Raw genomic sequence first — 27,280 nt, forward strand, 5'->3', positions numbered from 1 at the left:
ATGGAATCGATTTGTCCGCACAGTTTTATGATATTTTTGCGACATCTCTCGATCTCGACCTCCAGCTGCTGAATTCCAGGGATTGAGTTCATCGTTTGAAATTAATCGAATGGTGAGTACTCACTGCTTTATAATTACTTTAGCTAAAAAATATTTAGTTTTTCAATATTTATTAAAATTTTCCTAAGTATGAATTGGGCCATGATTTTATTATTAAAGAAATATTAATTCATTTTTAGTTGCAATGCGTTTGTGAATCTAATTTAAGTGAAATGATCAATTTAATAGATTTTATATAAATTTAATAACGGATAGTATAACATAATATTAATTATATCAAATGCAAACTTTTAATTATAAGACAGACATATATTAAATAAACGATAATAATTTATGTAAATTTTCCACAAAGAGATTTAATTTTTTGGTTATTTTCAATACTCATAATTCAGCATATGAGAACAACTCTTCAGAACGGTTGTGGAGTGAATCCGAGTTGCAAGAATTTGCGGATAAATCGGCGATCAAGTATAGAGAATCTCTGGATCAAGGCTTCTTTTATTAGCCTGTGTATTAGTTTGAGTTTTTAATACATGACAAATCCATAAGTTACATATCTTTTAATTATACTTGAGTGTCTGTAAAAATTATCACGATATCATGATCCGGCACTTTATTTATTTTCAAAATTACTCTCTTTCTTTATTTAAATGTAATTTTTCATGTCCACACATTTGATTTTTTTTTTTTCAAATTGGAAATTGGTAATAACATCATGAAAAATATATATATTTTAAAATATCAAGTGAAAGCTTTTGTTACTAAAAAATTAAAGAAAATTTTCGAAGTTTACAGCTGTTTTTTTATAATATGATGAAAATCTAGAGAGTTGAAGAGGTTCGATTACTCAGAAAATCTCGAGAGTAAAACCAGTTGAACTAAACTCCGAATTCATAAATATTTATTATTTAAGGTATACATACTTATCTATTTCCTATCAGCCGTATTAAACGTACAACACTTGACTACCAAACATGTATACTTTTAAATCCGTAGTGAAAAAGAATTGCTAATCTTTTGAACATACTCAATTTATCACTCATGTATTATTCTCAGAAATCCATGATAAGAAGTACTTCTTCCTCGTCCACTCCATTCTCTTCGTCGAATATCCGTTTCCTCATCTACCACACAACCTACTTGCCTCTGATTTTTATGCATGCAAATGCGCGAGAAGTAAGAGTCCACAATTTTCTTGATACTCTTCCTTCTTCACAAAGACTCGAGGCTGTCGATATTTTCCCCAAAAATGGAGGATTGCCAACAACCATAACCGACTTCAATCAGATGCTCATCTCTTTTATTGCGTCGGATAAGTTTGAAATGGCATTGAAACTGATATCCGGGTTACCATCTTTAGGCTTAGCTCCGAGATAATTGGGCATATTCAATTTTGGTATGCTTTTATTGTCAGCTTAGTGAACCGATGGGGGCCAAAAATTTTCTGGAACGCATGTTGGAAAATGGGTTTGAACCCACTATCGCCACTTTCACTATTTTGATCAATTCATTTTGTAAAGTCGGAAGATTGCAAGATGCCCCTGCAAGCATTCGGCGTTATGTCAAGAATCGTTTGTCAGCCCACAATCAATACATACAATTGCTTATTCAAAGGGTTGTGCTATGTTGGGAAAGTAGAAGAAGCTTATGACTTGCTTACGAACATCAAAAGATCTTCTTTAAGACTGGATATTTATACCTACACTGCAGTGATGAATGGTTTGTGTAAAGTGGGCAGGTCAAATGAGGCATTGGAATTGCTGGATGAAGCTCTACAAATGGACTTGACTGCCAATTTGGTTACTTTTAACACCGTTGACCGGCTTCTTCAGAGAACGAAGGCCTTTAAGTGGTATTGTCTTGTTGGAGCGAATGAAGGAGAGAAACTGCAGGCCGGACTACATAAGCTATAGCACACTGTTTCATGGATTGATTAAATGGGGAAATATTAGAGCAGCTTTGGGGGGGTCCATAGGGAAATGGTTGAAATTGGTTTTAGAGCCGATGAGAGGTTGATGAACACCTTGTTGTGGGGGGTATGCAGACGTTCTCGGGAAGAGAGAGAGCTGGTGAAACAGGCGTCTGATTTGTTTGATGAAATGAGGAATGGCCGATACTCTATTTATCCTTGTGCGTATGATCCGGTGGTAGAACCCTTGAACAATGGAAAGAAGTTGGACATAAATGAGATGGTCACGATTGGACACTCTCCTCGGACAATTCACCTTCGGTACCGGAGATGTTGACAAGGCATTATTTGTTTTGATGCTGCTGCACAAGCCTTGTGCTAATCATTATGATGTAGTAATTAGCGAGTTGAATGGACAAGGTCGATCTTTCAATGCTTGCTATGTTTATGGTGCGGCATTGAAAAGAGGGTGGTGCCTCAAAGGAAACCGGCAATGAAATCTTCGCCAACCAAGTGTACATGAACCTACTACCTGCTGGCCGGCTGGGATTATCATTGTTAATTCCCTTTCCCTTTCCTAATCTTTAGCTTTTAAGCCAACTTTCAACAAGTTTGCCAATGATGACGGCATCGTGAAGTGTATGGAACGTCAGCTGCAATTAATCAATTACATTAAGAAATAAAACCAACAGAGAAAGCAATGTAATGATATGATTGATTGCTTCAAAACCAAACATAAAAGCGAGCGTGCACCAAACACTAACAGGACTTCACAATTCTGGGACATCATTGGAATCTTAGTTGATAAGAGTAGTGGCCAGTGGGCGCCACCATTCCACTCTCATATTCATCAATAATTATATTTAATAATATTTTTTTAGGCTAAAAAATTCATTAGCATTAGAAGGTAAAATCAAGAATTTAGTATAGGAAGGGATTTAACATTTAATTCATATGTACTGTACGGAGTGTATCCAATTGATCCCCCACTATTCCCAAAGCCTCTCTTTGCTCCATCAACCTTTTCTTAAACCACCGAGTCTCCGCTGCCGCTGCTCTCCGGCGTCCAAAAGCTCAACCCATTCCTCTACTTGTCGCGCAAAATGATTTCTTTTTCGCTGCTCTAAGTTGGTAAGTTCCCCCTTCACCTCTGTCTTTTCATTTATGGTGTATACGTGTGTGTATTATATATTTTTTTGTTCGCTTATTTTGCAACGTACTCATTCTTGGATTCTTTATTCGCCTCTTTCAAGTGTGGAAAATGGAGGATAGGGTGTGCATGAATGGGGCCTGTGCTTCGTCAAACTCACTGGTGTGGAAAAAGGGCTGGTCTTTGCGATCTGGTGAATTGGCAACACTCTGTGATAATTGTGGGTATGAACGTAACTCGGTCTCTCTTTATTCTCATGAATATTTGAACTTCTTTTTCAGTTTACGCATATCACCACCATTATCATAATTTTTAGCAATTGATTGGGTGCAAATTTCATTTATTGAATTTTTGGATGTTTTGGGTTGTTCAAGAACTTATTTTTATAAGCCAAATGAATGATATCTTTCCCATTTTCTGAATCACGTTCACTTTACTGATAAGCCGAAATTTTTTTGCTTATCTGTTGGTTTCAACAAATCATAATTTGTGGCTAAGAACAAGTGCAATGATGCAGCAATGAAGAATGGCGCGGAAACTGGAAAGGAAAGAAGTGTAGATCAAATGCAAATGATGGGAAATAATTTTCACTCCATGTTTTGATAATAATTAAAACCACTAAAAGTCTGACATCAATCTTCATTAAATACAATTTTCAAAGAGAAAACAAAGCTTACCAATTAACAATATTGATTGAATTTTCAAATTTGAAATGAACAAGAAAATAACAAAGATGACAATCAAGATTATGAAAAAAATAATTTGGGTTTAATAATAAAAATTAATCATACAATTAGAGGCATAATATCATATCTCATATTATAAATTCAATTTGCCTTTGCTGATAACTTCAACTATATACATCTCTCTCTGTGTGTGTGTGTGTGTATTCAATAAATTTTAATTATTTACAAAAATTTGATTTTTAGACACTTGCGAAAAGGCCCCTACCATATCCTTAAAAATTATGAAACACCCCTATCATGGACTATGGAGTTATAAAATAGCCGTCATATCCACCCGTTTATCCATTGTGTTGGATACAATGTCCGTATGTTTATATTGATTTTATTTTCGAATGTTCACCAGTCGAATCCAAACTATATCCGTTTGTGTTCACATTCAAGGAGTATCCGACACTGTGTGTTGCCATTTTTTAGTATCTACATAGAGTTGCATGCAATTAAAATATTAAATACTTCTCCTTGCTACTTTTTCTGCTCCAATATTTACTTCAATATTTTTTAATGATGTAATCTATTAAATAGGGTCCTAATGTGAATTATTTTCAATCATACTCATATCCTTACTCATTGTTGCAAACCACTTGGAGTTATTTGCACCCGCACCCCTTTTGTACCCAGTAATTGAAGGCTAGTATCCAAATTGAGACTCTTTCTATAGTGATCTAATAAACAACATGCTACTATTATGAAAGGTGCCTTCATTGGCCACAAACATCTTTATGCCCCAATTGCAATTTTCTGTTGATCTCCATGTATTTCTTTTGTAAATGGCAATTTGGACTGCTTGCTCTGCTGATACATTTAAAAAAAGGCACTCATTTCTTCGATGTTGGATAATTCTGCACAACTAACATGACCCAACCTTTTGTGAAAGAACTCAGATTTACCTTCCAATTTGGCCAATGAACATGAGTTACTTTGTTGCCAATTCAGAGAAAAAAAACTTTTCTGAATTTTAATGCAAAAAAGATTACTTCCATCTACATCGTACGTTTCAAACTTCTATCTTTGAAACAACCTAGTAATCCTTCTCGAGTAATTGTCCAATACTAAGGATTATTTCAGGCTCAAATTAAAGGTCATAAATAAATTTTGCACCTGTATCATGTTTAATGGGTACCACACCTTTCCCTTTTACCTCAATACTTTCTCCATGTCCAATCCCGGCTTTAGAAGATTGAGTTACATCCAACTCTTTGAATATAGACTCATCATACGTCATATGATAGGCTAGCCATTGTGAATCAACTGAGCTTCTCAGGAATGTTTCGTTGTGAAACAAGTTGCGAGAAAACAATATTCCTCTTTTAGATTATTGTTTTGAAAACATCATCTGATGCTATGGAGTGAATACAAGCTTTGGCCTTTGATATACTTCTGCTTTCCCCACGATAATTTCTTATCTGAGTCATCATCTGAATTCTGATTGTCGGTTGATGTTGATGATAAACATTTCAAGACACGACCCTCCCGGGATGGGTTACCATCTTGTTTAGTTTGACAAATCACACAAAAACCATGGTGCCGCTATCTACAATTATGCGGAAAGGAAAAAATTGCAGAATAAATACAAGTGATATTAAATGAATGCCACCTGGTAGAGTTGCATTTTCAATTCTACAGTAACATTTATAAAACTTGATAAACTCATTATGCACTATTGCGTGGGTTGACCACAGGGATGCCTATAAACAGTTAATCTTCTGTGAAATGTTCCACTCAGAGGACACTGGTTGGCGAGAGTGCAGTGTGTGTGGGAAGGTGAGCTGGTGGATTGCTTGGGTGACACTCCTGTTTATTTTTTTATCGATAGAAGTGAACTGTTTTGTGTTGGCAGCGTCTTCATTGTGGATGCATTGCTTCTAGTTCTTTGCTGGAAGTACTTGACACCGGTGGTGTAACTTGTATAGGCTGCACCAAGAGTTCCAAGCTTCCGTGTGTAAGATTAATATCTGAACGCTTAAAATGTGAACACTGTATATTCAATGCTTTATCCTTTAACATTTTTCCGGAGCACCTGACAACTCTCTGTTTATTCAATATTTATTTTTGGAATGTTTTTTTGGTGAGGGCAATTTTTTTTTTTTCTCAAAATAAAATCTTAAACTAAAACCATATTCTCTACAATAGGCGGAATATTAAGCAGCTTGGAGGTCCTTGATACTGAGTCATTTTTTTATCTCTTTGGATATATTTTCTTTAAATTTTTTATTATGTTGGTCTTTTTAAATATCATAAGAAATAAAAATATTCCTAAATCCCATACTTTTGTAATTTTTTTAGGATAACATAATTTATGGATTATCATTTTACAGAGTCGAGTATTTGGTTAGTTTGTATTATGAGGTATCAAACAATGATAAAACTTCAAATGCTTAACTATGTGAAGCTCTTTAGTTCCTTCTATAGAGATCTGTGTAATCTCTGATTCTTCCAAACCTTTATGCAGACACCATGTCAAGAAAAAACTAAAGTATGTGCCCTTTCCACTGCTGGTATTAATCAATGCATGGACAAGATACGATCTGAACATTCTGGTGATGATGACAAAAACTTCTGCTTAGAGCACTTGCCCCCATCCCAGAATGTCGATACAACTGCTATGAAACCGGAAGAATATTTTCCTCGCCGTGGAGAAATAGGGCATGAAACATTAGCAAGTTTTAATATATCATCTGCTGACCTGCCAAAAGATTTTGAAGCATTTCAAGAATGTATGATTCAAACAAACTTGAGTATTGGCTTGTCTGCTTCATCGAACTCAAATCCATTACCTCGGTTGATTGCTGAAGAAAGGGAGTTCTGTACCTCGATTATTCCCTTGAAGCAGGTGTCTAAGCCTTTCCATCTCTCACCCAGCCTCCCAACTTCCGTTTTTGCAGCAGGAATAGAAAAAAACTCCGGTAGTATTTCACAATTACGTGTGGCAAGACCACCAGTGGAAGGACGAGTTAAAAATCAATTGCTTCCTCGTTACTGGCCTCGAATAACAGATCTGGAGCTGCAGCAAATATCTGGAGAGTATCCTTAGAGATAAAAAGTTTTACTGGAAACCAATTCTTTAAAGCACTTGTATTAAGCTTAATCAGACAACAGACATCTTCTTAAGCTGTCCATTTCCTTAATTTTTTACACGTTTTCAAGCTCAAATTCTACTGTTGTTCCATTATTTGAAAAGGTTTTAAGTGCCAGTGATGCTGGGCGAATTGGCCGTTTGGTTCTTCCTAAAGCCTGTGCTGAAGTAAGTTGGTTACTTAATGTTTGAATGTTACATTACTATGTTAAAGGGCAATTATCAGAGTTAATTCATTAGTGAATATGATTATATAGTTATATCTCAGAACCCCACAAAGGAAAAAAGGAAATGAAAAAAGAAAAATTGAGAAAACAAAAAAGAGAGATCAAAGAATAATCGTATTTGGATATTTATATTTTATTATTTTATCTGTTACCAATTAAGTTTCATGTTTTGTTCAGGCATATTTTCCACTAATATCTCAACCAGAGGGGCTTCCTCTGAGAATCCAGGACGTGAAGGGCAATGAATGGGTATTCCAATTCCGGTTTTGGCCAAATAATAATAGCAGAATGTATGTTTTAGAGGGTGTGACTCCTTGCATCCAGTCGATGCAATTACAAGCTGGAGATACAGGTATTTTTAAAAATACAAAATTCCTTTTGAAACACATGTAAGTTATGTATCTTATCGTTGAACGTGCCATTGTAGATTTATTTTGTTGAGATCAATGTTGCAGTCCTGAAATTTGTGAATACATCTAATTTCTCTCGTTAATTATGGTCACAATGAAAAATTACTTCTACAGTTTCTCATCTTGTTATGGTATATCTTGTCAGTAACTTTCAGTCGGATCGAACCAGAAGGAAAACTTTTGATGGGGTTCCGTAAAGCATCAAACATTATTCTTGCACAGCAGGTAGCTATCTATCTATAATTCTTTATCTTCGGGGATACAAAAAATATAATCACAAAAGTTCTATCTTTTAATTGTATATGGTAGATGGTGATTGTCATGGAATTGATATTTTGAAATATGTGATGTTAACCTAGCAGGATTTATATATATCTCAGATGAATAGGGGTCCTTTTCAAAGTGATCCTCCTTTAACTGTAGCTGAAAATCCAAACCTAGTGAGTGGCTATTCTGGCCTTCTTTGTCCGTTGAAAGGAAGCAAGAACTCTTCAGTGGCTATGTTGTTAATGCATGCCTACAATACTGAGAATAATGAATCCATGTCGGGAGATAATCTGTTGCCCCAGACACAGCTGTTTCCTGAGCGCAAAAGAAACAGAAATATTGGATTGAAGAGTAAGAGGCTGCTAATTGACGGCCATGATGCTATGGAGTTAAAACTATCATGGGAAGAGGTACAGGATATGCTATGTCCACCACCTAGCGTGACACCTAGCACGATCATGGTTGAGGACCATGAATTTGAAGAATTTGAAGTAAGAATATTTTTTACACCTTCCAAATTTCAAGTTATCAAGTCCTCATTGTTCAGAATCTCAGGTTTGATTATATTGATGCCAACTATCAGGAACCACCTGTTTTTGGGAAGAGGAGTATTTTCATTGTTCGTGTATCTGGGTAAGATGTTTTCGATATCTTTGCATGTGTGTCCGCGCACGTGTTTTTTTCTTCTTTTTTTATTTCTTTTTTTTAATCCTTTTTCGGCAGACATGGTACAACCTTGTTTCATTAACTCCAAGAGTTTGAACAATTCAGATCCCAATAAATCGTAGATTAATAATAGCTATGTAAGGACGAAGGTGTTGTAATAACTACTTGACATAGTTCGGTCCACCAAACAAAAACTATCAAGAGTAATTTGCTCATGAAATTCGTTACGAACAAAAAGTTGAATGAGGTATTATTTGTTGGACTGAAGGCTTCTGGTCTTTGGAGCCCCCCGTAAGTGCGTAACAACCAACATATATTGAATTAGCAATAATGTAGTTGAGCATGCTGAAGTCTGAACTACTGCTGCGGGTGTGGTTTTACAGTTTTTGATATTTGAAATTGCACTCGGTTTTCCTGTGGATCTAAAGGTTTGAATGATCTATCCAGGGAGCACGAGCAGTGGGCTCAGTGTGATAGCTGCTTTAAATGGAGAAAACTGCCTGTTGATTTCCTCCTCTCTTCCAAATGGACATGTCAGGACAATGTACAAGATCTGACCAGGTTGGTGGGGTTTTCTGATCTTTATTTAACAGAAATTAGGAAGGCTTTAATTTTTCTGATTGTGATGATCAGAAATTTATGATGGGAATACTTCCTTTTTTTTGGGTCAGATGCTCATGTGCTGCACCAGATGAATTAGGCTTCAGGGAACTTGAAAGTCTTCTCAGAATGAACAAGGGTATTGTATTTATGTCCACGATCTTAAACGAACAGGCTGCTTTTGAGATGCTATATTATCTTTCCTGTTTTGGCACAAGGATTTTAAAAGAAAGGAGGGACGGGTGATGGCTTTTGGAATGTTCACAAGTACTGATCTAATTGATACATGTGTTAATGCACAACACCCTTTTTGTTTCTCTGGTCTTTTGGCCTATCACTGAAGTTGCTTGTTGTGCGCATGTACGCATGCTTGTATTTAAGTGCTGCTAGAAAAACTGTGCGAGGCATATTGTTAATTTTACTTTGTTTACTAGAAGAATTTCTTACAAACGGAAAAATTATTGTGTCATGTAGAGTTCAAGAAACAAAGAATTGCAGCAAGCCTGAAATCACCGCAGGCAGATGCATCCGAGGACCTGGGAGCTCTAGCTAATGCTGCAGGTGTTGATGGTGATAGCGAGCCAACTTATGTTGCAGCAACTACCACAAAACATCCTAGGCATCGTCCAGGGTGCTCGTGCATTGTTTGCATACAGCCTCCTAGCGGGAAAGGGAAACACAAGCCCACATGCGTTTGCAATGTCTGCTTGACAGTCAAACGACGCTTCAAGACCTTGATGATGCGCAAGAAAAAACGCCAGTCAGAGCGTGAAGCAGAAATTGCTCAGAGGAATCAGTTTGCATCTGCTGATAAGGACGAAGTAGAGGTTGATAGCATCCCTAGTCAGGTGATATCTCAACTTGATAATGGAAGATCAAAAAGTGAACCACTTTTCAGTTGCCAGAGCGATGGTCAATCTCAAGAATATGCTGAAGTGCTGAATGGAAGAGGATTGGACTTGAATTGCTGTCCAGGCCAAGAACATGCAGCAGCACCATCCCGCATCAGCATGATGAGTTTGCTTCACGAAGCAAGCTTGCCTTTGGACACATACCTGAGACAGAATGGTCTTACTAGGTTAGTGAACTCAGAGCAACAAGCAATTTCACCTGGGGAGACCGCAGAGGAAGACCATGGTCTTTCCACTGCTCTTCAAGGGCACGAGGAAGGTAGGACATTGAATGAAGAGAAAGCAACTAATCCGGACATTCCCTTTCTTTGATTCATGATGTAGTCATTTTCCAGCATCTTCCTGGTGTGTAAATGGTATGGCTTCACGTAAAATATTCTCTTGGCGTACATTTTTTGTCAAGTATCGTGTCCAAAAGGCGTATTACACCTATTTTAGTAAATTTGTAGTTTATTTATAACTACCCTTATCTCAATAATTTTTTTTTTAAAAAAATTTATCTATATTTTTAAATGATCACATCACCAGTAATTTAAAAAATTATCATAAAAAACCATTGTAATTTTTTTAAAATTTTAATATAAACTCTAGATTTTAGCACGAATTATTTGACAAAATTTTTTAATTTTAATACAAATGGGTGTATCTCGCGCTAAAATAAACTAGTAATTAGTAAAAGTGGAGCGTGAGAAAGAAATTTTCGAGTGAGTATACCAAGGAATGCAAGTGGATGCTCCAGTCCACATACGTATTGTACATTAGCAGGTCATGGTGTCTTGAACATCAGCACATTGGTTTTTTTAAGTACGAGAAATTTTTAGTTCATGCGGGAGAGGTTTATGGCATACTAGGTAGAAAGAGATGATTTATTTATGCTTTTCCTTCCATTGGAATTCCTTAATGAATCGATCATACCAGTGCTCAACAAGCACAGCCAGTTCATTTAACATTATTGCATCATTATTATATAATTTTTTTTAAAAGAAAAATGCCTTATTTGATCAATATTCTAAGACCATTTGAAAAAAACTATCCGGTTTGCACGTTTAGAAATTTAATAAATTCATAAAAATGAAACATATATCCAAAATAATCCAGAATTAGTTCAAACTTAATCCTGAAACACATTGGAATTAATGTCACATAAACTCTGTAGATCTCAGTGGGGGTGATGCATGTAGTTCACATCCAACTGCAAAAACCTACATGCATGTGATTTGTTTCCTTACATATCAATATCTAAAAATTTTATGTTAGAAATTTTTTGAAATTCTGAATGAATACTGCAACTTTTATTTTGGAAATGATTGAACGCCGTTCACTTAAAAATATTGATAGTGTTCTTGCTATCTTGAGGCTAATTAAATAATGTTGACTTAAAATTTATATACATATATCTGCGTTACAACATTTCTTGTGGGTTACTTGAGGATTTTCTAGATACTCTTTCGGATTTATAACTCTTTTTTTTCATGTTTTTCTATGTTTTCCTTTAATTATTACCTATTTATCTCTAATCTTTTTCAATAACCAGTTCCTGATTTTTCCACTTTAATTCGATAAAAAAACTCACATTTCGTATTAAGAGGTTAATTGACTGATAAACAATGTGTGTGACATTCTCTCCGTGTGTGAAACTTGTTTTTTTGCCAAGTATAACGGTTAATTTTTTTTAATCAATGTGTGTGACATTCTCTCCGTGTGTGAAACTTGTTTTTTTTCCAAGTATAACGGTTAATTTTTTTTTAAAAAAATACTTAGTAGTTATATTTTTATTATGATATTTCATGTATTCTGATTTATATATGTATATGCATGTACATATACATATATTCAAATGCTAAGGCATTTTTATAAAATTATATTTAAAAATATATGCAAATATGTCAAATAATACAAATTAGCTCTATGAATAAGTTTACTTTTTATCTATTGATAATATTTATTACAGAGAGTACTTCATTAAAATAACATAACTAGGTTGTATGCACGTCATATATATTATCGAAGCATCACGACACAATCAACAGCTTGATACTTTAACGCGTGACTATATATATTCGACGTTGTTATATACGGTGACGAATAATAAAATTAAACTATAAGTTCTCAAAAAAAAAAAATTTTAACTGTATTATTCAAAAAGTTTCCTTAAGATAACAGATTTTCCCATGGTCCAAGAGGCTATAATGTTGCATTAGGAATTACTATTATTATCATACAAAGATGCTGGTTGTTATATATGTTATAAAATTATATTGTCTTAGTTAGTTATCTGACGAAAAATAATTTATCTCAAATTTGAAGGTCCACGTAGATAATTAGTTGCCTTGTCTAATGTGGATCATGATCGATCAAATTGGTTAATTCGAACTAAATATACCTAGGATTGAGTTTGATCAACTTGTTCATATCGTCTGAATCCTAGCTAGTCAACATTTCTTACCAACCAACGTTATATATTTTTATTTAGAACTTAGATCAAGTACATATAAAAAAAAAATCTGATAATATTGAAAGATAAAAGAGATCAACATCCATTGATTTCACTGACTTGGTCAGGAAGATAATTTGAATAAAGACTCTTTTGTTTATTTATTTAAAGTTAAAACATGCATAAATATTATATATATATATAGGACCATGCATTTGCTTGCCACAGAAATCGCAAACCTTCGGGTCAACTTCAACGCACCCTGCAAACACAAACACAAATTAAGTAATTAATTACCCTAATATTCATTTACGTAGACATCAAGAACAAAAGCAAAATAGGTATTATGAGTCCGCGGAGACCCGATTTATGCTTGATTTTAGGACCAAAAGTAATGTGTTCATTATGATGACATTGTTGTTTAGAACAACAAACCATCCATGTATATAATAACAAGTAATTTTTAGTTTAGTAAAAGATCGATGTGTGGTGGTAGTACAGACTTGGAGCAATCAGTGGAAGGGCTGATCTTGTATGGAACGTTGACTCCACAAAGTCCAGGGAGCCCGGCGGCCTTGTCGAGGTTGATAGAGTAGGACGCTGCTAGGGATTTGAGGCAGCCGCACACGCTTTGGCGGTCCGGTGTGGTCCCGGCGGCTCTGTAGAGGGTTTTAATCCCGCCGCAGCAGCCCCCTAGAGGTCCTTGGTTGGTTACATAAGGGAGGCATGGAGTCAGGTCCGAAACAACTGTGCCACATCCTATCACCGCCTCTCCACGGGGAGCCACTGCCACCAGCATTACGGTGGCCAAGACTAGCATGCACAGTGCCTTAGTAAACCCTGCCATTGAAATAATAATATATGTGTTATGATATTGATAGCTAGAAGCGTAGTTTGATAATTTAGCTTGCCATGGAATGCTGTTTTTATAGCTGAAAAAGTTACTAAAAGGCGGTGATTAATAACTAATTAGTTGGCAGTTGGAGTGGATTTAATGCTGACAATCATAATACTAAGATTAGTGATTTGTGAACGGATTATATATATTTCTTTAACAAAAAAAAGCGTACAAGAATTTGGTGAGAAATCATTTAATAGTGACAAATGTCATGTCTGCATGGATGTAATAACTATTAATAATGGCAACACTTTCTTGCGACCTTTTTCACTATGCCCCATGTGCATCATCCGTCTATTTGTCTGAGCTTCCATCTGCTAAACCGTGACGCTCCCTTTCTTTGTCAATATTTATGCATTTGTTGTCATTATTATTGTTGTTGATGATGTAGTTGTTCGATCCATTAATTTTTACTATTTATTTTTCAGTATTCAAAGTTTGATTTTTTTTACTAACTTTGGTTTTACTTGTTGATGTGATACGAGAAAATACTGACATGACATTAACCATCGTTTACTTTTTGATGAAGAGATATGGACATGCTTGTCATAAAAAAAATAATCTATTTAATGATATATAAAATAACAAAAAGACAATATAACATCTAAATCAATAAATCTTAATTCTCTTATCTCTATTTATTTATTTTCAAATTTTATCTCCAATATGGCACAATCTTTAAATTTCCACCTCTCTACTTTGGTTATTCGATAAGGTGTTTGAATATATTTTAATTTGTTTTAATATTGTACTTCACTCAATATTATTGGGATCAACCTTATGAAAAACATTTATAATGTGGAGACCCGAATGCTAATTCATTTTTTAATCATTCTTGGGGAATAATTCAATCAATTAAGATAAACAAGGTCTAAATTTTTTTTTTTTAACATGCGGAACGTAATGGAATACTTTTAATATACATATCAGTATAAAAGTAAATCTTGTACAACTTTCGACAAAGTCAAACTAGGGTTCAACTACTATATATCAAGTGTTGAAACTTATCTACTTCTGAATCCGGATCACCACGTTAACTTGTCATCTCTCTCTCATCTTTTTCTTGATCCTGATCCTGTCCCACCTGTTGTCATGCACACATACAAACAAGACAACAGTCGGATAACTCCGGTGAGAATATAATCCCAGTATAAACAATGTATACATGCAATACATAAAGTCATATACAGAAGCATAAACCATGCATCATAGAACATAAATCATAATTTATGACACATTAGTGAATACAGATAAAGCTCTTGGACTCGTCATCTCAGACTCGACTCATCTCTAATCTAGGGATCCCGGTTCCTGGATATTACAATATATCGAATCTCCGCGATAGGAATCGATCCATTCCTAAGCAACATCGATATAAATCAAATATCCATTGTCTTGGCATATCCGCCAATGCCTACTCTGACGATGTGCAATGGGCCAATGATCACTCTGTCATAATCTGGCACCTCTGTCAACGACTCTCACTCAATAGCTATCTGCTATTCTATGCTTTTCTTTAAATCAATAGACTAAGCATATTCATTCAAATAATACAACAGTATGAAAACAATAACATACAAGTATGTGGTTTAGGGAAACTTAAGTCCAATCTGACTTAAGTCAATCTCCCGATTAACATTGATTTATACCTTTCTTTCGTTGGTTTCTGCCTCAGTCAAAGTCTCGATTTCAGAGCTGTCAATATCAATCTGAAATGACATATCGAATAGGCACAATTTCAATATTTAACTCAACTCAGATATGTTCTGATCAATATTCAATCTAATTCAATATCGACAGCATAACGGTACAATATTGATATCCCCGTCAACTCAGACAGCAACAGATATCAATTACAAATCATAACCAGTAGTCAATATCATCCATAATCTTATAAATCTGAATAATCTCAATTCAATATCTGAAAATTCATAATAATTCTATAAACAATATGTTCTTCAATCTGTTATCGATTCTACGATGTCTAATATCTCATGAGCATCATATGTCAATCATATCTGATTCTGACAATATCATAATTTCAAATCATATCAAAACGTAATAAAACTTACGTCCAGTTGAAACTCTTGTCGAGAGGAATATAGGACTGAAGTTGGATTGAAAATCGGACGGACAGATCTTTCGCAAACTTCAAATTACACTTTATATAGGACTGAAGGAATGCATTCATATTACACTTTATATATATATCAAGTAAGCATGGCATGACAAGTGCTGACTTTTTGTTCTGCATGTCGCGCGCATATGCGCGCCCAAGACCCGCGCATATGCGCCGGAAGTTCTGCCCAACGTCTTGCAATTCTGTCTCTCGCGCATATGCGCGACCAAGTCTCGCGCATATGCGCCATAATCTCTGTCCCGGCATTTTCCTTCTCGGCAGCTCGCGCATATGCGCGCATTTCTTCCGCGCATGTGCGCGATATTCTCTGGAATCCACATTTGGCTACCGAATACCCCGCGCATATGCGCGCACTACAAGAAAAACGCTAAACGACAACGGATTTTATCCGTTGTCGTTAGGCCTTTAAAAACTGTTGTAACTGAGAGTGTTGTTGAAAGTCCGTTCAACGACAACGATTTTTATCCGTTGTTGTAGCTCAATTAGCGACGGTGTTAATAAACCGTCGCTAATGCATTAGCGACGGTTTTTTTATTATCTGTCGCTAATATTAGCGACGGACTTTAAACAATTCGTCGCCAATTAGCGACGGTTTATAACCCGTCTCTAAATTTAGCGACAGATTACCATCAAGTCCGTCGCTAAAGTTAGCGACAGTTTCTTAATAATGTCCGTCGCTATTATTTTCATTAAAATAAAAAAATTACTTTTAATAAATGTAAAAAAAATGCTTATAATTTGACTATGCTAACAATATTCATCTGACTATGCTAACAATATTTATACTTTTAACTAACACAGAAAAATTTAAAATTTAAAGCGAAAAAATTTACTCAAAATCGAAACTAAAATCGTGTAAGTGTTGTTATAACTAACACAGAAAAATTTAAATTTAAAGCGAAAAAATTTACTCAAAATCAAAAATAAAATCGTGTAAGTGTTGTAAAGTGATGGTGTGAAGATGGACTGAGAAAGTGGCTATTTATAGAGAATGGGCGACGTTTTTTGGCTAAACCGTCGCCAATAGCGACGGTTATTTCATTTAACTGTCGCAAATTTGAAAACTGTCGGTCATTTTAGCGACAGTTTTTTCTAAACGGTCGCTAATTTAAATAAACTCGTCGCTAAATGTAGCGACGGGCTTACTAAAACCGTCGCTAATTTAGCGACGATGTAAAAAAACTGTCGCTAAACTTAAATATGCGACGGTCTTATTATAACCGTTGTCGATTGATAAAAAAAACACGGCAAAAGACAACGGTTCATAAAACCGTTGTCTTTTGCCTTAAAAAAACGCTAAAAGACAACGGTTTTTAGAAAACCGTTGTCGTTGACCTCCTAAAAGACAACGGTTTTATGAAAACCGTTGTCAAAACTTACCTACGACAACGATTTTCACTAAAACCGTTGTTAAAGACTATACGAACAACGGTTTCTCACAAAAACCGTTGTTGTATATGCGTTGTTGTTGGGCGTTTTTCTTGTAGTGGCGCCAACTCGTGGCGCATATGCGTCACATTCTCTGGACTCGGTATATGGCAATGCATCTCCTCGCGCATATGCGCGCCCTCAAGCCGCGCATGTGCGCTCAAAGTTCTGTCCGCGCAGGAAGCTTCTCGCACAGCTCGCACATATGCGCGCTGCCTCGTCGCGCATATGCGCGAGACCTTCGGGTCTCACGCCCTACTCAACTTATGTCATTCCAATTCATTCCTCGAAGTGGTCCGTCTATCATCCGCTCAATTTATAAATTAATCAATCTCAGATTACAGTGATAAAATCTCAGACATTACATATAAATTCTTTCTCAGTCCACAATTATAATTTTTTTTGTAATTATCCTTTACATATGTGCTTTTTATATTATTAACTGAGTTATATTTTTTTTGTTTTTTTTAAAAAAATATAATTGCTGTTTCACGTTTTGGACGAACATTGAAAACTTGTAAGGAATTGTCAATCTTTCCTCCTTTTTTATATAATTTATTTTAGTTTTATTAAATTAAATTAAGATTGTTTAATGTAATCACCATCTTATTATAATAATTATTTTCCCTCCATTTTGACTATATATTTCTAAATAAGTCTCTTACACAGATTGAACCGATCTAATTTAACATAAAAAAATATTTTTTCATAAATCGGATGAAGTTAAATATTGTCTAATAAAATTGACCCGTAAAAAAATTTTATAGAAATTTTTGTGCTTTTTTATAATTATAGAAAATTTATTCTCGATCGCCCCTTCAACTAAAATTTTATCACTTTGACCTCGTGGCAAGACAATATATATAACCAAACTTCGAATAAAGAGAGAGAACCCAAATATTATGTCGATTTCCAGTTGATATTCTGGTCAAGTGATTACTGTCATTCAGAATAAAATATTTGGTAACGTCCCAATTACTCACTCTAACTTTTGAAAGTGCAATAATAATTTTAATTGATAATTAATGCACTGAGTTGTACACTCATTAATTGATTGATAAAAATAACCAATAAGTTACCTAATTATTTGTGTTTAATTAATTACAATTCACATAAATGGAGAATTGATGGATTCCACCCACCCCATTACCATAAAAATTGAATCATTTCTCAAATTTCAAAAAATCATGATTAGCCTATAGCTAGTTTAATTTCTTCTAGGGTACTCGAATTATTATTTTTAGCAATTGTTTGTTTCTAATTAAATATGCCAAACAACACCATTCAATATAATTTGAATTTTAAGACATCATATTTACTATAAATTTTTTTTTTAACAATTGTTTGATTTTAGTTTCCTTTGTCACAAATCATATAAATTGATCATTTAGACAAGACGACGTTTGATCGCTTATTTAATAACCCATAAATGCTTGTTTAAAACTTATTTATTAACCCATAAATTCTTATTTAATAATTAATTTTGCATTTAATTAATGCAGTATTACAAAGTTTCGTTAGCTCATCGTGTCTTTTAAATTCTCAAGGTTGCGTTTTGAATTAAATCATTTGGATTTGAGTACTTTGTAGAAAAGATTTGAAATGACTCTGATAATGATGAGTTTAAAATTAACGACAATTATTCAAAAAATAATTTGTTGAGATTTGAATTGATTCGATAGTGAATTTAAATCCATAAATCTAAATGCAACATTGCTTGGATGGCTAGAATCGAAGTAAATTCAGATCCACTTTATATCAAATCGTGCAATTTTAATAATAATTTTGGTGGATTTCAAACACGCCCAAGATAAATGTCATTTGAAATGCATATCTTAAATGTTTGTCCAGATCAAATATCTCGATCAAAATCAGATTCATCAATCCAATTGCAACATTACTACAATGTTCCATCTAGATTGAGGTTTGATTTTTTTCTCAGCTTCAAGTTGCTTCCTCACGTGTCTCTATAATTTTTGTTTTGAGAGAGTTTTTGGAGGTAGAGAAACATAATGATGTGATGAACGTTTTATTATATTAAAGATGGAGTATAATTTGAGATGGGCTTGGGCCGAAGTAATTAGGTGGGTCGAGAAATCTCGGGCCGAGTATGAACTGATGATTTTGATTTTCCTTTCCTTCTTAATAAATAAATAATTTTGGGCTTTTGTATTAGGCCAACATTGTTGAACTAGAATTAAATTCCAGCTTCTGTCATTTACTGGGCCCAATTAAAGAAAATTATATTATCAGTTATTTCAAATTTGAAATAGTGCGAGTTTTTGGATGCGATAGTTGTAATTTTTTTTTTTAAAAAAAAAAGTAAACAAGCCCCATTTTTAAAAGTGCTCTATTTTTTTACGTTTGGATAAATACTAAAAAGTTATATTGATTTTATTTTTAATAGAAATAGAAGCAGAAGTCAAAAAATAAAAAATTTAGGCTTTTAAAAAAACTTAAATAAGTGTTGTTAAAAAAAAATTTTGTTACCAAATACTATACTTTTTAAGAAAAGCACTTAAAAAGTACTTTTAGTTGGTTGGTTTCTCCAACCACACACACAATGATTTAAATTTCTCTTTTTGATATATAAGGAAATTAGTTATGTTTGATATAAAGAAAAAAATTACAGATCTTGTATATTTACAATTTTGGATAATTGGATAATTGAACAGTCTAATTTTAGTTTTAGTCCGTTATTTTTTTCTGTTTTGTTTATTTATCCGACGTGAAAATGATGTTGAATTGACGCAAATATGACACTTAAGTCAACATTCCGACAAAATGAAATTAAAATAAGAAAAATCAAAGTTAATAACCCATCAATAAACTATGAATGCTTAGTGGATGAAAATCCAGGATTGAACAAATTAATTAACCAAAAATATTATTTCTGCCAATGTTTATGCTCATCTAGTACAAAATCTTATGTTTGAGACGAGTTCTCAAGTTCTATACTCAATTGTAACAAATTATTCCCCGGCCAAACAAAAAAATTATTTTCTCTAGATTTAGAGTGTGTTTGACTAAACTTATTTAAAACAGCTTGTAAGCTCTTATATTTGTTTTATGAGCTTTAAACTGTGAGATCTTATTTAAAATAAGCGGTTAAAGTGTTTGAATGACTTATTTTTATAATTTTAATATTTTTATCGTTTTCAGTCCTTTTTTAAGCAACTTTTAATGTATTTTTTGTTTTTGTTTTTTTAATTTCTTATGGTTTGTAAATACATATTCATGTCAGAATTTTATTCTTCGATTTTCAGTGTTATTTTCGTTTTCTTTTCTTTTATTTTTAGTTTGTTTACTAGTTTAGGAGATTATATCTTACAGTCAAATTTTGTTCCTAGTTAGATTTCTTTTACGTTTAATTTGTTTTCAAAAAATCTAACAATATAAAAAATTAAAATCGTAAAGATATATAGATTCAAAAATGAAATTCTCCATTTTTTCATGGTTTTTGAAAGAAGGATGCATCAAATTCAATTTCGTTGACCAAAAATCATTTACACTCCATATTAATTTCCTAGTAAAGAGAAGAACAAATTAATTAATTAATTATCCTAGCTACGGAACCAGGTTCGTCCCCGCGGAATCCTCCTTATCGACGACTGAACTTGTCAGTTCCTCCGCCCTCTTTGCTTCGTGCTTCCAATCTGTCTTTGCTAAACTATAAAGCATCATCAATATACATGTAGCTTGAGCTGCCACTAGCCCCAGCCAAAGCCCTGCAAACCCTATCTTCAGTTTGAATGCAAATATGGCCGAACATGGCAACCCCACCAGGTAAAACGACGCTATGTTTATCCGCACGCCAAGTTTCGGTCGGGCCGAACCCGTCAATGTTCCACAAGCTGCCGTCTGAGAAGCATTTCCTATTTCCGCCAGCCCCAGGATAGGAAGGACGGACGAAATTAAAGCCAAAACCTGCGGCTCTCTGGTGTATAGCTTTCCCCATAATGACCTCAGCGCCCAACTCAGCCCGAATGCCAAGAGTCCATAGGCCAGACCCACCGAGATTCCAACCATGGATGCCAGCTGAGCACGAGCTGGCTGGGCGGCTCCCAGCTCCTGGCCTACGCGCTGTGATATGCTCAGGCTGAGGGAGAAGGGGAAAACGTAAACTATGCCTGTGGTTTGGATTAAGATTCCCATAGCAGCCACTGCCGATTCCGGGTTCGTGAGCAAGCCGCTGAGAAAGAGGATTATTTCATACCACCACCATTCCAGACATACCTGACACACGCTCGGTAAAGCCAGGCGCAGTAACGGTCCCCAGTTGTGGAAGATCGAGCCAAATGTTGCGTCTCTCCATGGTTTTATCGCCACTTTAGAGAATACCAGGTATACTAGTAAGCCAATGTTCATGTTCACTGAGTATACAACCGAGGCTAATGCGATACCCTTAACTCTCAAATTCAAATAGGTGACAAGAAAATATGTTATAGGCAAATGAAGGATGGAGACGCATGTGGCAATGATGGTGTTTGGTGTGTTTAACCCCTGAGTTCTTAAAAATGTGCGAAGAGGATTTAGATTAGCGTGACTTAACAGTTCGGGAAAAGAGAAAAGGAGGAAAGTTTTGGCGATTTTGCCGATGACACGATCTTGGCCAAGGCTCTGGAATACGGGTTCGACGTTTAGCCATAGCACAGCCATAGGGATGGTGGCAAGGAGGAGGAGCAGTACTGTTTTGATGTATGTTTGGCTAAGAATTGGCCAACGCCTGGCACCGAAGGCTTGGCAGCAGATTGGGTCCATGCCAGAGCAGAGGCCTTTGAGGACTGAAAAACCGGTTACATTGGCGAAGCCGAGGGCTAATGAGCCACCTGCTAGTTCTTGCTTGTCCATGTGGCCCAAGAAAACCATGGAGATTATGGTTTTGGAGAAGTAGAGCATAGTTGTTAGCGCCACTGGACAAGCTATCTTCCCCAGTGTTATGAGCTCTTCTACTACCTGCGCATTTGCAAACAAAGCCAAGTAAGGCAATATAATTGAAGCCAACGGCCCATTTCATATGGTTCCATTTTCATATAAATGTTTTCCCCATCTACATGTTCAACTTAATTATAAATCATGTTATTGTCTTGATTTTTTATCTAGATGATACAGCTTAAATATTTTAAAATAAACATGTCAATGCAAGAAAAGAGAGAGAGAGATAGAGGGTAAGGAGAATTAATACATCAAAATACATTCTTAATGAAGAATATGGTGCTCGTGTGGATCACTAAGTAATTAATATATGTGATGCATGAATTGAAAACTAAAAGAAATTTACAAGTTAAATTAGAGCTTATGCATGTCACATTAGCGTGCTTGAAAGAGACTTAAATATAAATGTCGCCATCTACTTTTTTTGGAGATGGAGTATTTCGGCACCGCCGAACCATCAAAATCAGGATCTGATCGATGTTAACCACAAAAAGTCAAAACACAATGCCATAAAATGCAAAACCAGGTCTTGGTCTCTTCCAGAAGCCACTTCCCAGTTCCCACTAATTGATCAGTTAATTTGTGTATATCAAATATTCATCATTATGCATTTGAAAATGAAAGTATATATATATTTCGGATAGATTATCGGTAGTCGCTAGCTTATATATGATGAACGGAGCAGAAATTTTTGACAGAAACCAATCGGTACTACGTACTCATACGTATCCATACATATATGTTCTCGGTGACGATGGAAAACGAAAAAAGGCAAAAGAATGATGTGCATATAACATACCTCATTCCAGTGCAATTGTCTGAAAAAATGCTGAATATTTTGTTCGTTGTCTCTCGCTTTATTTCTCGTTTCATCAGGAGCACTACCAAGATCATGGAGTTGGATTTCTGAAGATTCATTCATTTTGCACATGGCTGTCTAGCTACCTAGCTAGCTGTCTCATTGCATACACAGATCAACGAATTAAACGTGAAATTGAACTACAATACAAACTTCTGAATATATACTACTATTTATTAAAATGTTCGTACTTATTGTTTTGATAAACTATCATGCAAATGGTAAATATTTTAATCAGTTATACGTACAAATCAAATAAATAAATAATGTGGCCAACCTTAATGTCTGCAAATCCAGTCATGTCTGCTTCTGCTACTCATGGAAACCATCAGTCGTCCTATTTTCTCAGCCATGGCACCACAGAGTATAAGTGATATATGCGTATGTATAGGCGAAGGATTTTAACCCATTGGCAGGTTTAATTTATTTTTCTTCTTTTTTTTTTTCCTAATCACATCATGAAAAAGTAGTTTTTTTTCCCTTTGCAAACACAGTTTTCCCTTGTCGGTATATATGGAATATATTAATTCACCTGTCTGATAGAATAATGTAGATCAGTATTTGTTTCTGGTTTTAACTACTTACAACCTCGTTTGTCTTCTTGCTTAGTAGCTAGTCTACATGCACAATGACGAATAAATCATGCTAATTAATAAAATTTTTGAATTGCAAGTGGACCATATATATATATATTACTTACTAGCGATCAGGGCATGTTAATCATGAAACAAAATATATATGTATATAAATTAATGCCCTCTAACACCTCAAAGAAAAAACTGAAAAAAAAGAAATTGAGTTTTCTGGGTAAATATTAATTTTGATTATGATAACATATATGGCAGGGTCCTAGCTCTACCTCTTTCCCTTTTTGGGACCAGCACTAATTATAATTTATTTATTTATTTATTTATATATCTAAAAGAATAAGTATGCTGCGCTCACTTATTGAACACTTCTTATGGATCCTTGCAGGATTAATTTGGCTACTGCTAATTTGCCTGGAAAATATTAACACTATAATTAATTAGCTAGGTATCTATATTTTTAATTAATTGCCCGTTTATAATAATAATTTAAAATTTTCCATAATTATTAATTACAAGACGAATTCTTGCATGCATGCAAAAAATTTAGTCAGTACAAGTAAAGTCAAAACGTTGCAAGAGAATATGTATGTATTTATGTGCGTGTGAAGTAAAACAAGGAGAATTGAAAGTCGTGGGTAAACACTTTATTGGAAATTGTCGCCATTGCTTATATTATGTATATTATGTTTTTTTTTAAATAATAATTAATATTTCATAGTTATATTAAAGGAAGACAAAGAAATGAAGATCCACCAATTCTCGAGTTTGGCGAGATGATTTATTCCACGTTGAGTGGACGGTGAGATGCATAAATAATGAGTTTTAATGTTAAAATGAATGTGAATAAAAGAGATATGTTGTTATAATGAGTATGTGACAGTGGACTCCACGAATTTTGATGAGTATAACACCCACCATTGTGGGGGTACTCTTATTAATTAATTTCAAGTACGTCAAAAGGAAAAAAACAAACACCACAACTTTTATATATTATATTATGTATGTACCCGCACGCCAATCTGGTATATATATGGAAAAAGTAANCTTGCCGCTTAATAAATCCTCATTTAACCGCATCTTCCGCGGTCGATTGATTATAACTTATATGATAGTAAAATCTCAAATTTAGAACGATGTTCGAGTTCAAATTCTAAGTTCTATCGTGACAAAACTCCCTCATCAGTTGGAGATTCAAGATTATGTTATAACAAGACTTCTTCATAATCGTGGAGATATAAGTACTTGTTTTTTTTAAATCTTACTGGACTCTTAAGTTCGGATACAGTCATCTCACTCTCTATATATTTAATTTTATAAATAGATTTTATAGTATCAAAATAAAATGGAATCCTAAACAACAAATAGAATGAGATATATATAAAAAAATATTTAAAAATTTCTAAAATTATATAATAAAAAAATTAATTATCCGATAATCAATCACAAATATATATGATCTAATGCAACAAATAATTGATTCTTGTCATCCAAGAGGTCAAAGTATTAGATAATGGTGGTGGTTGGCCATGAAAACTGGGGAAAGAGCCATTATCGATCACTTCAAAATTAAATAAATCAGACATCAATAAATCAGGGAAATTTCTCAAGTCATGTGGCAAGACCTAGTTGTAATATCAAATGTGCTGCATATATACAATTTATTTTATTATTTAATCAGCTGTATACAATTACTAGATATCATCAGACTCGACCATTAATCATCTGTGTGAATTACTAAAAAAATGTTTCTCTCCTCATCACTAAGTGGTAATAATCTTAATCTGCACATGATCAAATAATATAAAATATTTTTCATATCAATAGAGATTTCTGACATTTTAATTTTTCAATCTTCCACAAAAAATATCATCCCTGAAATGGGAAAATAATTAGGTAGAAACTCTTGCAATAATTTCTTGAAAGGCGGCTTTTGGGGTGTTGATAAGTGTGGATTAAAGAGTTTAAATTAAAAATGGTTAATGGGGTACTTGAGGAGTCAAATAAATTTTACATCGTGACAAGATTCCCCTTGTAATCCAATTACACTTTCACCACATGCATGCTGGATTACACTAATCCATAATGTTAATTTCCATTAGTCACCAGTTTTATTCTTCTGCTTCATATATGGTTTTTTTTTTTAAAAAAAATCTCGACAATTACTAATTATCTTATGTTGCATGCACTAGCTAGTTGGCCATTATATAATCTGAATAATCAAGTACTTGTACCAAAGCAAGAGACCAATTAATTTTGAAAGGTACACTTATATAATCGATTGAACTTTCAAATATTGTTTATATAACAATCGCATCTCTATTACTATTATTATTTTGTATGTTGCTTTTCGTTCTTTTTTCATTTCCAAAAAAAAAAAAAGGTTTTTTTGTACTTGGTTGTATATATATTGTTAGAGTACAATAATTGTCTCTACTTTGTAGAGTGATTGAACCATGACATTTAGGTTGTTTTACATTTTAAAAGATTTGAGTTACACTACTACGATGTCCGAGGTCGAAGAGGGTGTGTTGCGTGCAATAATTGTCTCTGTTTGATAGAGCGATCGAACTGTAGTGCTTGAGCTGCTGTGCGGTTTAAAAGATTTGAGTTGCACCATTACCACCAGCTATAGCTTTTGATAAAGCGACAAACGCTCGGTCCTACAGGGTGAGGGGTGATCGTCGGTGCTATGAGCTTGCAACGACAATGAGCGGCTCCTGGCATGTTTCTAGGTGAAAGCTAAGAACATGAATGAACCTATTTCATACCGGAATGATATATGTGTGTGTGTATATATATATAGTATGTATGGGGTAAGTGCACTAAAAGTAAATAAAAAGATATGATTAATAAATAGTTAATTAATTAAAGGCGTGATGATGATGAGATGAAGTGGTGATCACAAGCAATATGTACTTTTGGTTGTTCTTTTACCACATCTGATAAAGCTATTATTTAATTTCCCCTTATATATATAAAATTAAAAGTAAACCATAGCAAAAAAAAGGAAGTTTATCAAATTATTTGGCCAACATCTCAGGTGGACATCCCATTAAATATAATTGCTTATATTTATTAAATTGTGCCCACACACCTCTTTTCTATTTGGTACCAATGTTTCACTAGCTCTCACGTAAATGGCTCAAGTACACCAAGTGCAGTCTCCTCTCCTACATATTTAAATTTAGTAACTAATATTTCATATTAAATATCATTCTTATTAATCACTAATATCTCTTTCACTTTTTCGTTTTTTTATAATACAGGAGTATTGAGATATAATAATTAATACTATCAATAAAAAGTAAAATTAAGATATCAATTTTTTAAGTAAATTAACTTCTATTGCAATCAAACTTACAATAAAATATTATAAGAAATAATTAAACTCTTAAATTTGGTAACGTACTACGAAATTATATTTTTACTTTATACCTTTTTTTAATCATATGTTGAATTTATTGTGTTTCGTCTAAAATAATTTAATTGATTTTATTAATCGTAAAATTGGTAGTGATATTATTGAAGTTGAAATTCGATACTATTGTAATAGAATTGAAATTTGATGCATATTGTTAATTTAAGAAATTTTCATAACAAATTTAAAATCAATAAATATTTCTTATAGTATTTTATTATATGTTTAGTTTCAATAATTATAATGGAGATTTGATGCATGGACGAAGAAGATTCTAGAAACCAAGATATAGATCACCAATACAGGCCCGAAAAATAGGATATAGAACATTGGAAGCTGATGTGTTTTATTAATTATATTATTAGGATAAAGACATTTTTGAGATTATATTTTATATTTATGTTAATAATTCATGGATTCACCAAGTTAGTGTGATTTAAAAAATTCGATAATCGGACATGTGGTATTCATTCATTTTATATCTTTGTTTTTTCCACATGTTTGAATTTATTTTGTTTCCTCTAAGATAATTTAATTGATGTTAATAAGCATAAAATGG

The 27,280-nt window shown here is 34.0% G+C and overlaps 2 protein-coding genes across 5 annotated transcripts; one reads left to right on the plus strand and one right to left on the minus strand.

Annotated features, from left to right (window-relative positions):
• Positions 1–2,898: 2,898 nt before the first annotated feature.
• Positions 2,899–10,408, plus strand: LOC140971039 (B3 domain-containing transcription repressor VAL2). Of its 4 annotated transcripts, none has more exons than XM_073433087.1 (13): positions 2,899–3,100; positions 3,223–3,343; positions 5,545–5,626; positions 5,703–5,804; positions 6,315–6,886; positions 7,010–7,106; positions 7,343–7,517; positions 7,721–7,800; positions 7,956–8,333; positions 8,426–8,475; positions 8,956–9,069; positions 9,180–9,247; positions 9,583–10,408. In XM_073433087.1, the coding sequence occupies exons 2-13, from the start codon at positions 3,231–3,233 to the stop codon at positions 10,329–10,331; spliced, it is 2,580 nt and encodes an 859-aa protein (XP_073289188.1). In that variant the 5' UTR covers positions 2,899–3,100; positions 3,223–3,230; the 3' UTR covers positions 10,332–10,408. The 4 variants fall into 4 exon arrangements, with proteins under 4 accessions (XP_073289188.1, XP_073289187.1, XP_073289189.1 ...); XM_073433086.1 differs by having other exon boundaries at positions 2,900–3,100; positions 7,938–8,333; XM_073433088.1 differs by lacking the exons at positions 2,899–3,100; positions 5,545–5,626 and having other exon boundaries at positions 7,938–8,333.
• Positions 10,409–20,441: 10,033 nt separating this feature from the next.
• Positions 20,442–21,976, minus strand: LOC140960755 (protein DETOXIFICATION 53). Its single transcript, XM_073419021.1, has one exon. The coding sequence runs from the start codon at positions 21,816–21,818 to the stop codon at positions 20,487–20,489; it is 1,332 nt and encodes a 443-aa protein (XP_073275122.1). The 5' UTR covers positions 21,819–21,976; the 3' UTR covers positions 20,442–20,486.
• Between the last annotated feature and the right edge of the window lie 5,304 nt (positions 21,977–27,280).

The sequence above is a fragment of the Primulina huaijiensis genome, chromosome 2 (assembly GCF_012295235.1).
Source record: "Primulina huaijiensis isolate GDHJ02 chromosome 2, ASM1229523v2, whole genome shotgun sequence".
NCBI lineage: Eukaryota > Viridiplantae > Streptophyta > Magnoliopsida > Lamiales > Gesneriaceae > Primulina > Primulina huaijiensis.

Coding starts and splice junctions, on each gene's coding strand:
- LOC140971039 (XM_073433086.1), top strand. CDS start 3,231: ATGGAGGATAGGGTGTGCATGAATGGGGCCTGTGCTTCGTCAAACTCA. Junction 5,805..6,314: donor AGAGTTCCAAGCTTCCGTGT/GTAAGATTAATA, acceptor ACCTTTATGCAG/ACACCATGTCAAGAAAAAAC. Junction 8,476..8,955: donor TTCATTGTTCGTGTATCTGG/GTAAGATGTTTT, acceptor TGATCTATCCAG/GGAGCACGAGCAGTGGGCTC.
- LOC140960755 (XM_073419021.1), bottom strand. CDS start 21,818: ATGCTCTACTTCTCCAAAACCATAATCTCCATGGTTTTCTTGGGCCAC.